Source organism: Grampus griseus, assembly GCF_964374135.1.
Source record: "Grampus griseus genome assembly, chromosome: 5".
NCBI lineage: Eukaryota > Metazoa > Chordata > Mammalia > Artiodactyla > Delphinidae > Grampus > Grampus griseus.
Window position 1 is genome coordinate 88,159,337 of NC_138998.1, and position 13,467 is coordinate 88,172,803.

General features: G+C 39.4%; 1 protein-coding gene across 1 annotated transcript in view; it reads left to right on the forward strand.

Moving 5' to 3' along the window:
* The window catches only part of MORC1 (MORC family CW-type zinc finger 1), a gene marked incomplete at its 3' end in the record, with an annotated part of 179,097 nt that overhangs the window by 150,794 nt on the left and 14,836 nt on the right, over positions 1 to 13,467 (forward strand). The window contains exons 21-23 of the mRNA XM_082655264.1: positions 2,013 to 2,082; positions 4,201 to 4,267; positions 7,517 to 7,663. Coding sequence (XP_082511390.1) covers positions 2,013 to 2,082; positions 4,201 to 4,267; positions 7,517 to 7,663 — 284 coding nt within the window. The remainder of the gene's footprint in view (positions 1 to 2,012; positions 2,083 to 4,200; positions 4,268 to 7,516; positions 7,664 to 13,467) is intronic.

Genomic DNA, 13,467 nt, shown 5'->3' on the forward strand with positions numbered 1-13,467 from the left:
GGGGTGAGGGGACCATATCTGACCTTCATGGAAACAGCCCTCACACGGCAGAGCTCAAAGCAGAGAACCAAACAATAAAATGTAAAAATAATTTCAAGAGGCAGTGTTAATAATACCGCCACCAGGAGTTCCCTGCTGGGAGTGCTGTCATTTTTGTTAAGCTTAGATACTTTTATCTTGTCTGATTTCCATCATAAGGAGAAGTTACCAAAGAAAATGAACACATCCTGAGTAGGATCATCATAGATTATTACAAAGTGGTTATTACTAAAGGCGTTAAGTAGTTCTTCTCATGAGCTTATCTTGTGGTTGCTGTTAACTGTGGTAGGAGATAGTCTATGCTGCCTATAAACTGTTCAAAAAATATTCACTTCAAAGGGAAGACACAAAGTATGGAGCTCTTCCTTACATATCAACAAATCAGGAGAAAACTTTAGATTTTATGTTACATCAGAAATAAATAAGATACCATTTTAAAGTCATTTTGCAAAATGAACTTTAAAAATATATGCATTTCTGTCCTGCGACTTGAGGACACAGGGAGGGGGAGGTAAGCTGGGACAAAGTGAGAGAGTAGCATTAACATGTATACACTACCAAATGTAAGATGGATAGCTAGTGGGAAGTAGCTGCATCGCACAGGGAGATCAGCTCGGTGCCTTGTGACCACCTAGAGGGGTGGGATAGGAAGGGTGGGAGGGAAACACAAGAGGGAGGGGATATGGGGATATACGTATACATATAGCTGATTCACTTTGTTATACAGCAGAAACTAATACAACATTGTAAAGCAATTATACTCCAATAAAGATGTTAAAAAATATATATATGCATTTTATTTACTTCCTGGGGCATGAATTTATTTACAGTATAAGAATAAAAGGGCTTCCCTGGTGGCGCAGTGGTTGAGAGTCCACCTGCCGATGCAGGGGACACGGGTTCATGCCCCGGTCCGGGAGGATCCCACATGCCACAGAGTGGCTGGGCCCGTGAGCCATGGCCATTGAGCCTGTGCGTCCGGAGCCTGTGCTCCGCAACGGGAGAGGCCACAACAGTGAGAGGCCCGCGTACCGCAAAAAAAAAAAAAAAAAAAAAAAGAATAAAAATATTTTGAAATGGACCAAAGTAACTTAGAATCATTTATTTCCCCCTACCTACAAGGCTTGCTTTCTCTTAATTTGGATAAAATAGAAAATGACAGTGATGGACGGCCTCTCAGTTCTTTCGTTGCTAGGTTACATGTGTGTCCATTTACCCTGCTTCCTGACAGAGCACAGTTTCCAGAATGCCGTGTAAAATATATGCCTTTGTTTCCTGGGAGGGGAGAAAAGGAAGGTTGATAGCCTCCCCATCCCACGTTTGTTTAGCAGTTTAGAGGGGGCATTGAAAGGCGAAGGATACACACAATGGGTAAGCTCCAGAAAACTGAGAGCTGTACACCTCACACCAGGTGACAGAGTCAGGAGCCCAGTGTGTCTCAGCACGTGTTCAGGGGTCTTCAGATCAAGGAGCAGACAGAGCTTTTGCTTTGCCCCTGTCTTCTTCAGATTCCTTTTTTTTACTGCCTTTGCCCCACCTTCTCAGACACTTAAAAATACGTGAAAGGAGCTTCTGGATCTGTTTTCTTGGGTGGCATAAACAAACTCCATCTCTCTCTCTCTCTCTCTCTCTCTCTCTCTCTCTCTCTCTCTCTCTCTCTCTGTCTCTCTGATCTAAAGAAGCGCATTCCCAAAATGTAAGTTTTCTATGGAAATATTGGTAGAAATGTAAAAATCCCACTAAAGAAATGATAGACATAAACATGACAATTATAATGCAACCATCCTTGAGCTGCATTCCAGTATAATTTTTGACAACACGTATGATTGTCTCCCTTCAGAACATGTCCCTAAACTGTCCTGGCAACCTTATGGTCTCTCTCTGATATGGGCATTGATGTTCAAGGTCAGTTTTGCACCTTACTATATGTCCTTTGTTTTTGTACAGCTTTAAATACGGAGCTTGTTTTTCAGGTTTTAGATAAAAGTGACCCTGATGTTTCACGGAGACAAGAAGAAAAGGAAGTTTCTCTTATGAATAAAGGTAAAAAAAGAATTCAGTTTACATCTGTTAGCTGTAACGTCTTGAGTCTTTTTCAGTATGACTTATGCGACATATCTTATGTAGGATATAGATCAGAAGTTTGGTAGCAGTTCGGATTTTAAAAAATTAAATCTGTTTTTCCAATAGTGGGAGGAGAGGTGGGTAGAGAGTGAGCTGCCAACCTCACACATTTTGGAGGGGCAGGGGGACACTTCCTGCCTGAGCGCACTTCCCCCAGTACTACCTCACTGCCTGAAATTCCAACAGTGGACGTCTGTCACCCCCTCATTGAATTCTACTTAGAAATTTGCTGACGACTGATATCAGGCCTATAATTTTCAGAAACTATTTTTGAATATTACGATGACATTCCTCTGTTTTCAGTCATTTTAGTTCTTTCCCTATTTTGCATGATTCCTCTGAGATCACTAAGAATAGTTCAACAAACGCATTTATTAGTTCCTTCATGTCCGTGGGATGTAATTTGTCTTAGGTGAGAGACTTGAGCTTCTTTTAAGCATAAAGTTGCCATCTGATAATATTCAATCTAAAGACAATTTCCCTGCATAGAGAAGCTGGAAACAAGCTAGACTCAGAAAATTTTATTTTCTTAGTGTCCATTCATTATTATTAGTAGAATTCTTTTATTATGTGTTATATTATTATTATACCATTGTCTCCTTTATTGTAAAATTATACCATTGGGCCTAAGCAGCAGGACCATTCTTTTCATTGTCATCTTCTTATTTTGAAATAAGTTTTAAAGCCTTTCTTAGTCTCCTAAACAGGTCTCAGTTCATTTTGACTCCATAATTTCCAGTTGTTTTTGTGTCGATCCATGCCATCATTTCGTGTTCACTCTTGGTTGTAAGCTCTCCCTTCTTTTATACTTCATTGCTTAGGTAACCTAATCAGTCATTCATTCACATCTTTATATTTGAACCCATTAGTGAGGTCCATAAGAAATCACACTTTTTCTCTTTCATCATAACTAGGATAGTTAGCTATTCCACAATCAAGATTTCTTTTGTAAGGGTCTCTTAATTTTAAAGCCAGTCTTTTATAGAAGTTTCAAACTATTAACATGCCTTCAAGTATGTGCCTGTTGGATTTCCAAATTGTAATGAAAAAATTGTTAATACAATTTTGCTCCTAAAATTAATATTTAATTTCAAATACTCATCCTGGATTTGGAAGGAACGAATCGTGAAATATTTTCAAATGACTGTAGTTATGAATTAGTTGGCTAATGGGTTAAGAAATTTTACTTTGCATGCAGATCATGAGCAAAACCAACTGTGCCTGCAGTGCGCTTGGAAAACCTGTCTATTCTCTTTTATGTTTCCTTAGAGGAGTCAGGCAGGTCCTCAGCCATTTACTCACCATCCAAAACTTTCCTTGTTGCTGTCCTGTTCCCCTTGGCCTTCAGTGGCCCTAAACTTATTGGCAAGGGTTTACTTGGTGGGACAAGATCACAGTTATCAAAAAGAATTCTAGAGATATTAGCTGGAAGAACACATTGACCTATTCCTTAACACGCTCCCCAAGACACTCTTGAAACCAATCCGAGGGGATCAAAGCATTTCTGCTCTTCTATGGACTGTAAACAAAGCACTAACCTCTCTGAACCTCGGATTCTGAAGTTCCCTGAGTGAGATTAACTCGATGACTGTAGGTCGCTTTCTGCTTTAAAGTTCTGCTCTCTCCTAGAGGCACATTTCTGATTGGGATCTGTCAGGATGTCTTTGAACCTGAACTCAAAATGGAAGAGAGTAAGATACTGGGGGAAGACAAGTGGTTGTCTGCACAGGGGCTGCTGAGAGAAGGGACACTGGACAGTTCCCATTAGTCATCCCGTGCACAGCAATAGCAAAAAATAAGCATCATTAAAAAGAAATTATAAAAAACAAGCTACAGAGGCTCTTGGATTCTTTATTAAGAGGTTATTATAAATTGCCTTAAGAACATATTGGTGCAGTTTTACAAAAGAGTGTTTGAATACAAAGCCAAATTATATACAAGTTGTTAATGAACTGCTAACACTTCTTTCAGTTCGCTTCATTGTGTAATTGCCAACATGTGATTGACTTTCTTCATTTTGTCTATGTTCTTTTGAAGAAACACAGGAGTTGTGCAGTGATACTGCAGAAATAAAGAGAAACCCTTCATCACCTAACTGGGAAAGGTGAGTGTACTGCAATTATACAAATTCCAAGGGAGTACAATTATACTGTTGAAAAGTAATTATCAATGTTTAAATACAAGAAGAAAGAAAATAATAGCAACAAGCAAAGGCAATGAAGAGTGGAACCAGATTTTACAAAGGAGACAGGAAAGAATAGAATACACTAGATTTCTTACCCTTTTCCCAAACTTTTTCATTTTCTTTTGTGAGGATTTGGGAATTATGAAATGGAACAGGCGTAACTTCCCGCTCACAGAAAGCAACCAATTCAAATTATTGTAATATAGTCAAAGAACTAAAAATGTCACATATACGTATGACTATGAAATCATGAGCTGATTTTTTTTGTGTGGCTCATTATCTTATTGCCATACATATGTGCAATAATCATCGTATGCTAGAATTTTCTTGACATAAGACTCTTGTCACTTTTAAATAGAAGCTGAATATTTTGGTTATCCAATAGAATGAAAAAAAAAATGTTTTCAAGGAAACAGATTCTTATCCTCACGCTGCTCCAAATTTGTCTAAGCTGCTTTCCAAGCATTCAGACCCAGTGTTGCTGGGAAGAATCCTGTGTTCTTTTTGCAGAGGGGCACACTGAATTAAGTACAAGAAAAACAAAACAAAACCAAACCTAAGAGGAGCTGTTATTGTCCTGCACTTGCTGACTGCGTAGTCACTCTAACCCTCAAATCCCATCCCTCCACTCTTCCACTCAGAAGCCTTTCATAGCCCCACCACTTTTAAGACAAGGCAGAAACTCCTGAGCATGGCACAGGCCCCCTGTGCTCATGACTCCCAGGTTAGCTCCCACTTTGCTTCCCAGACTTTCAAAATTGCTTCCCGTTCTGTTATATCACAAAATTCCACCTCTTTTCCCACACCACTTCCTGGGTTTGAATGCCCTCTTGTGTACTGGTCTGTTACCCTTTCATTCACGTCCCAGTTCAAGTGTTCTCTCCTTTGGGGGGCCCCGATTCTCCTGGGCAGACTCAGGTGTTCACAGAGCCACCACTGCGGGGATCGGATTGCATCATAGTTCGTTCAACTGCAGTAATTATTTGTTAAATACCAACCACGTTCTGACACACAGTGTGAACAACTCCTCACGTCAGGTGGAATTGTCATCTGAATATCTGTCTTCCCTCTGCATGTGAGCTTCATGAAGGACAGGGCTCATATCTTTTCTTCTTTGTAACTCTGGCCTCTGACAGATCTTCCCCGAACACTCCATCTAAAATAGCCCACCTTCTGATAACACACACCATCAAATTGTATCATCCCACTATATTTCTTTCAGAGCCTTTATTATTATTTTAAAGTATCTTATTCAATTATCTATTTCTTTTAACACTTTACATTCTAGCTTTCTTATTTTCTGTCTTTTCACTTGAAACTTACTCACTCCACAAGAACAGGGGCTATCTTACTCACCGCTGTGTCCTTAGTGTCCAGAATAGCACCTGCCTCAGAGTTGGCATTCTATAATATTTGTTGATTGAATAAATGATGTAATTTCCCCCCCCAGTGCTGTTGTTAGGTCATTTTATGGACGATGCTTTAACCTAAAGTTATTTATTAAAATTTGAGTTGAAATTTAAAATCCATCCAAAAACTAAAACATGTTTTTTTGCCTGTGTGTGTATTATTTCATATATTACTTTTAGGCTTTTATGAACTTGTGTTTTTTAAAAATAATCTTTGAGTCATAACTACAATATGAATGTTAGAACTATTATCCAATTAAAACAATCTTAATGGGAGAATCTTATCAAATTCATTAGTAGTGGTAGTAATAATGGAGATGATTATAATAACATTGATAACTAGGTACTGTCTGCTGAGCACTTACTGTTAGTAGGCATTGAGCTAAATTCTGTGTATGTATTATGTAATCCTCAGCACAGCTCTGTGAGGCAGGCACTATTATTATTTGGCAGAAGAAGAAACAAAGGTTCAGGGAGGGATCTCTGTGCTCTGGTGTAGTGCATTTTACCCTCCACCTCCCACCCCAGCATGAATTTCCAGCATCCCAAAAATGGTAAAAAAAAAAAAAAAAAAGAAAATTTAAATTTAAGGACTTCTTTAATAAAATTTCAGCATAAAAGAGGTTATAATTAATAGGCTTCAGACATTGTGTGAGTGTTCTTTAACAGACAATTAAGCATTAGTTATAACAGTGTTCTTAATCTTATATAAAGTATCAGCTGAAGTTAGGCAGTATAATTACTGACAAAGAACTGTTGACAGTAGAAACATGTTCCATTTGATATAAGCTATTATCCAATTTTTTAAAAAAGGTCCATACATTGTAAACATAGGAAACTCTCTAGAGTTGCGGTCTTAATTCATGGACGTTAGCATGAAGGAATTACTAAAATCTCCTTTTCACTTGACAAATAAGACCCTATGTGATCTGGCCCCCACCTGCCTACCCAGCTTCGCCTCCCATATTGCGTGTCCCCCAGCCCTCCTGAGCTTTTTTGTTCCCCCGGTACTGAAAGCCTTGGGGCTCATTAACACACTACACACTACTATTTGCATCCTCATTGTGAGCTCTTCTCCACGCTGCAGCCAGTTATCTTTTTAAAACATGTATCAATCAGCTCACCTCACTCCCATGGAAGAAACCCTCCAATGGTAGCACCTGCTCTGCTTGAAATAAACTCCAGTCCCCACGCCATGGCCAGTGCCTCTCACCTCCTCTCTCTGCCTCTTCTTCCTGTGCACTCCCCCCCCTGCAGCCCTGGCCTTCTTGTGTGTCTCTCAACAGCCCTACCTTGTTTCTCCCCCAGGATCATTACACTTCACATGGAATGCTCTCCTTCCACCAGATCTTGACTACATATTTCTTTCAGCTGACTTTGCTTTATTTCTGGACCTACCTTCTGTACTTACCTTCCCCCAGGCTAAAGTAGAACTTGGGTTTAAAAGCCTCTTTCAGCAAATAAGAGACAAATGGTATATGACTACTGTTATTAAGAATAAATTACTGCCAATTCTATTTAATTGGGGCTACCCAAAAACCTTGCAACAAGATTTGTCAGGAATAAATAGTAATTCTTATACCTGAGAATTGATTTTATATAACTACATAAATGACAGTTTTCAGCATTACATCTATGTCCTAGCTTTCATTTTTTGCGTATTAACATCTCATTTGTTGTGTATTAATATTTCTGAATTTATTAGTATCTAATGTGATTTCTACTTAGAAACTATAAACCTTGGCTTGTTTTTGCCCAGTAGGCCAGTGGAAGATTTAAATTCAAGTTCTGGATATGAAGCCAGCGTGTCTGTGAGGGGTGGTTGTAAAGTTGCTTCTTCACTGACAACATCTTCTCAAAGCACATCTGTCAAGGAAACAGTAAGAAAACTGACATCTAATTTAAGGTAAAAATACTTACTAGCATATTTCTACATATGCTTTGTTGAATTTTCTAAGCAGTGACAATTCCTGATATTCTTTTCTCTGTTGGGTGGTGATATTATTGAGAAAATTCAATAAAATGACTTTATGACTTGTCTCCTAACTGCACTGATTTAGATATAACGTGGGTGACATGTCTTTTGAAAGAGAACTGTTGTCACTAACTGCCCTCTTGTTACATGGTCCAGCAATATGGTGGATGTTAATCCTCTCTCCAGTGTAATAAAGAACCAGGATTTGTAAGGATAGAAGACAGGACAGAAAGGGCTTTTAAAAACAGATGAATGGTAGTGTATATATGTCCATGCCACTATCTCACTTCGTCCTAGCTTACCCTTCCCCCTCCCCATGTCCTTAAGTCCATTCTCTACGTCTGCGTCTTTATTCCTGTCCTGTCCCTAGGTTCTTCAGAACCATTTTTTTTTTTTAGAGTCCATATATATGTGTTAGCATATGGTATTTTTTTTTCCCTTTCTGACTTACTGCACTCTGTATGACAGTGGGAAGCAGCCGCATAGCACAGGGAGATCAGCTCAGTGCTTTGTGTCCACCTAGAGGGGTGGGATAGGGAGGGTGGGAGGGAGACGCAAGAGGGAGGAGACATGGGGATATATGTATATGTATAGCTGATTCACTTTGTTATAAAGCAGAAACTAACACACCATTGTAAAGCAATGATGCTCCAATAAAGATGTTAAAAAAAAACAAAAACAAAACCAAATGGGGCCATTTATAATGAACGGGGCAAAAAAAAAAAAGAATTCTTACTGAATTTCTTCCTTCCTTCCTTCTTCCCTCCCTCCCTTTCTTTCCGTTCTTTCTCTTTTGTTTTTTTTTACTGCCTCACGAAGACCCTCATGACATTATGGCCTTCTAGAAAGTCTCTTTTTGTAGCTTTAGATGCTGAACTTATTGAGAGAAACTGAGTTTTACTTTTTGGTTCAGTGTACAATCTTAACATTTGTGGGCATGGTTAATGAGGGGTTTAAATGTCTGGATCTCAGTTCTCAAAGGATGGAGACAGGGAGGGGGTAAAGTCCAAGGTTCAGAGTTTTTCCAGGTAGGGACCAATGATAGGAGAGGGCTTTACAGTCAAGCCAAAGAAGTTAGTGTACAGAAGAGTGCTCTCAAATAGGTGTCATATGAGCGGGTGGGGGACAGTAGCAGAAGCACCACTAAATTAGTACAGCCAATTGGTTTGGCTGGGCTTCACAAGCTTTGAGGGGCCTGGGTGAGGTAAGAGGCTTTCAGCAGAGGGAAATACAACATGCTCTAGCTGGAACAGTATTTTCCCTTAGGATGTTACTTTGACTTTCTGATCAGTGACTGACAAAATTTTCCTGAAGAAAGGAGTTGGCAAAGGATAGAAACAGGAAGGAAGAGAAAGTTAGAGGTGGGGCATATATATAGGGAGCTATGGCCCCTACGCAGGTCCAGGATAGGGTCTAGGTTCCTGTGTGTGACAGTAGACTGCAAACCACTGGAAGCCATGAATTGCATTCTGCAGTTGCCCTGGGCTTTATGGAAGTTTCTGTGTCTAGGGCTGCGGGGCTGTGCTTACATGGATGAGGGCCCCACCTACCATCCTTTAGGAACACACACCTAACATCCGTCCTGCCCTAGGAGAAAGGAGGACGCTCTTGTTATATTCAGGTGGATCCAACTTGGACTTTGCATCAGGACACATTTTCACTAATGACACTAGGGATCCAGAGACAAGTCACTGATCAAGGAGTGAAGCCAGAGAGCTGCATTCCTGAACAGTAAGTTCTGACTACCAGCTCTGCACAGTGTCTGGGTTGGCAAGCTTGCACGAGCCTGGGAACGGGACAGAAGCAAGCCAGACCTCAGGGTTGTACAAATATTATGAGGTTGAAAAGGCCATTCATCCAGTGATCTGGATGGATGTCAGTCTCATACTGCCATGGCCTACAGTATAGTCCCTAGAAAATGGGATTCTCCAACCATCGTCTTGCCTTCTATCAGTGTTCGTCCGGACGTAGTATGTAAGATCCTCATCCTTGATGTTGGGTAGCCTTAAATTTGAATCCTGGTTTCTTACTCACTAGTCCTGAGATTCAGGCATGTCAATTGGTCCCTAAGACATGGTAGTATGGAAAAAATTATATATCAGTATGCCTGTGTATATCTGAATAAATGTGTGCATATTATTAAAAAATGTACGGATATGACATGTCAATGATTGGGACATTGCTTCAAGTGAACCAGGCCTTCTTGATGATAATAATAGCCACTATTTATGAGTCACTATTATATTTTACACAGTCACCTAAGTGCTTTGTATACATTAGCTCCTTAGACAAACTTACAAGGCTGGTATTATTTTTAATTTTTTTTTTTTAAAACGCTAAACTGAAAAAGAGAAACTAAGTAACACTCAAAATCACAAAGACAATTACACAGCTACTAAGGACAGGGCTCCCTGATTTGGAAGCTCTTGCTTTTAATCACGGTGTATATATATACTCACACATACATATGTACATACTTACGTATATACACACACACTTTTTGTAATATTCACTACATATACACACACACAGACACCCACACACGCTTTGCTACTCTCTGCACTGTGAGCCTGGAGAGATTTGCCTGGTTGTGTTGCAGCAGAGTTTGGATGTACAACTGTGCATTATCATCTTCTTTATTTTTTCTTGGCTAATTTTTGTTCTGCCTCTAAGTGTATCATCATTAATAATTTTCATGAGTTACATGTGATCAAGAAGGAGATAATCTGATTGAGTGTACTAAGGCTTTAAGGTGCATCCACCTCTATAATTAGGCATCACTAGAAAATTTAAATTTCCCAGAAACCATCTCCCTAATGAACATGTAGAATCTTTAGTACTTGAAATCATCACACTGTTATCAACTGAACACTCTGAGAGCCAAATGAATTAATAAATAAGCTCCTTTCTGTACCAGCTTGAATTTTTTTGTGGTGATTGTTTTATAAAAATATTCAGTGGGAAAAGAATTGTACACAACACAAGGCTTTAACTGGAACAAAAGGAGCTCCTCATTTACCAATTTTCTCTTTTGCCTTTGGCAGCATGTCATATGTTTTCTCACATTTCACCAGTGAAAACAGATATCTTGTCTTCTTTATGTTTTCTTCCCTGTATTGCACTATTCTATTGTCTGGTCCACATATTAGTCCTTGTGTTTACTAGACTTTAAATTCCTCCAGGCATGAAGATTATGGCTGGCCATGTACAGTGTGGAGGGGACCATGTTCTTTACACTCACGATTGTTCACCAGACTTGCCTTGCTTGTCACAGATAAGAGAGCAGTCAGGCCCTTTGAAGTGTGTGGAGTGTTCCCTCCACTTGGTTCACTTTGAACATGACATCATCCTTATCCCTTCCTACACTGCTAAATGGGCCTCTTCTATTAGTTTCATGTTATAAATTAATAAAAAATAGTCGTTCTTATTATCCTTTTTTATCACCCGATTATGCTCAGTTTAACATTTTCCTGTCTTGCATTATGTTTTGTTTTATGTGTATTAATTTATTTAATCCCCAAATGTAGTAACTCCTTTGAAAACAGATTGAATTTTCCACAGTGTCCAATGTGTATTAGTAGATTTTCAAAAATAATTTTAGTTAAATTGAAAGGGATTAATGTAAAAAGCAGTGAATAGTACTACTGGATGTTAAAGTATTTTCAAATAATGGGGTGCAACTGAGTTGTGTGAATAAATCAGAGGTAAATAAGGTAAACTGAGATCCAGATTGTTAAATTTTACCAAATGGTCCTAAATATTGAAGCAGTATCAAATCTCAAATCACTTTCAACAACAACAACAACAATAATAATATTTTTTATGCACTTACTATGTGCCAGGCACTGTCCTAAGGGCTCTGCATATGTTAACTCACTTAAACCTTACAACAACCCTATAAATAGATACTTTTATTATCCCCATTTTACAGATGAGAAAATTGAGGTATGCAGAGGTTAAGTAATTTGCCCAGCATTACATAACTCTTACGTGGTAGAGCTGGGATTTGAATATTGGCAGTGTGGTCTCATAGTTCTTACTCACAAATACTAACCTATAATGCCTTGTTTTAGTTTATCGTTGTATATGTAAACTCGATATAAGTCAGGCTTCATTTATTTCACCTCTACAAAAGTGCAAACATGCTTCATGTTATCTTAACTTTTAAAAATACCAAAAATAAATTTTAAAAAGAAAGTCACTTTTTACAGGTTGCTGCCAGTTACTGAAGCAAAAGAAAAGACCACACACACACACAAAAATTAGCAATTGAGGTCTATCAAAAACCAGGACCTGACTCCTGGTTTTAGAAAGTGGAGCCATGCCATTTCCATAGCCTTTCACTGGGTTGAAGGAGAGAGTTTCGCTCTACCTCAGGTAGGAGGCTTGCTCTTCTCCTTAGCCAAGACCAAGCTTATTATTAACTAGTTTACCTTTAAAAAGAACAGCAGGATAACCAGGAACCTCTGTGTATCTCTGCTCATGCCTAGAAAGAGCAGAGTTATATTAATGCAAGAAAGATTTTTCTTAAGGAAAAATTACCCTGTTGAGAAAGGATATGACCATGGAATGAAAAGGAAATGGCCCTTAGCTGGAGCTTTTCAAAGCTTGGTCGTCATATATGGAGACAGAGCTGATTTAGTGTCGTAGCTCAGCTAGTTGAACTCTATAAAAATTTCCAACTCAAACTTGTAGATACGGATATGGTTTCTGTAGGAATTCAACTGAAATGGGCATTATAGCCAAGAACCTATTACAGTCCTGGGTGCAAACAATAGCTCTGGAAGATCTTCAGGTTACTTATTTCTTGAATCCCCAAGAAGAGAGATAATGTTAATAAAGACAAATTCCTGATTTTATTAGCAAGTTTGGAGGTGGAACTATGAATAAAAGCTCCAAGGGAAGAAGGGGTGTTCTTGGTAAGAAAAGACTCCCCTTGAATGGTAGCACTTGGTTCTTGAGTCCCTCCAAAATACACAGTATCCATTTCGATACTCCAGATACCAGGTTATTCCTATAGTTCTGTGCTGAGCACATCGTTGAAGGACCTTTTGTGAATTAGAGGATCACTGTTTCTGTCTTAAAGGAAACCTGAAGTTTGAGGGTGGAGAGAAGTTTGATTATATATACCCTCCTCAGGAACAAAAGAAGGTGTCATTGAAGAATTGCATCGAAGAAAGGGACTCAAGACAATAAATGAAGGAATTTTTAAAGAGTTCTTAAGCATCTACATTCAGCCCCCACATTTATGATTTTTGGTAGCTTACAGTTTTTAAGAGGATCTAACAGTTTTCCTGGATTAATTTTTCAGGAAAAGGAAAATGCGGAGGTCTGTGCGTTTGTGCTTAGAGACTACAGGAGCAGGATAATTTGTCTTCCTCTCCAGTCAGTCTCGTGGGACAGAATCCCCAAGGGAAGAGCCTTTTAGAAGAAGTGAGATGGAGGAGAGAGTACAAAGGTGGATACTAAGGTCTTGGAGGGAGAGGGGCAAAGGAGAGTACAGGTGGGCGTGGAGATGAGGATCCTTAACAATTAGGGAACCAGAGAGGTTCAAAATAGGAATAAGTCCTTAATCAAAGAGCTTCCATAGGGCTTCCCTGGTGGCACAGTGGTTGAGAGTCCGCCTGCCGATGCAGGGGACGTGGGTTCGTGCCCCAGTCCAGGAGGATCCCACATGCCACGGAGCGGCTGGGCCCGTGAGCCATGGCCGCTGAGCCTGCATGTCCGGAGCCTGT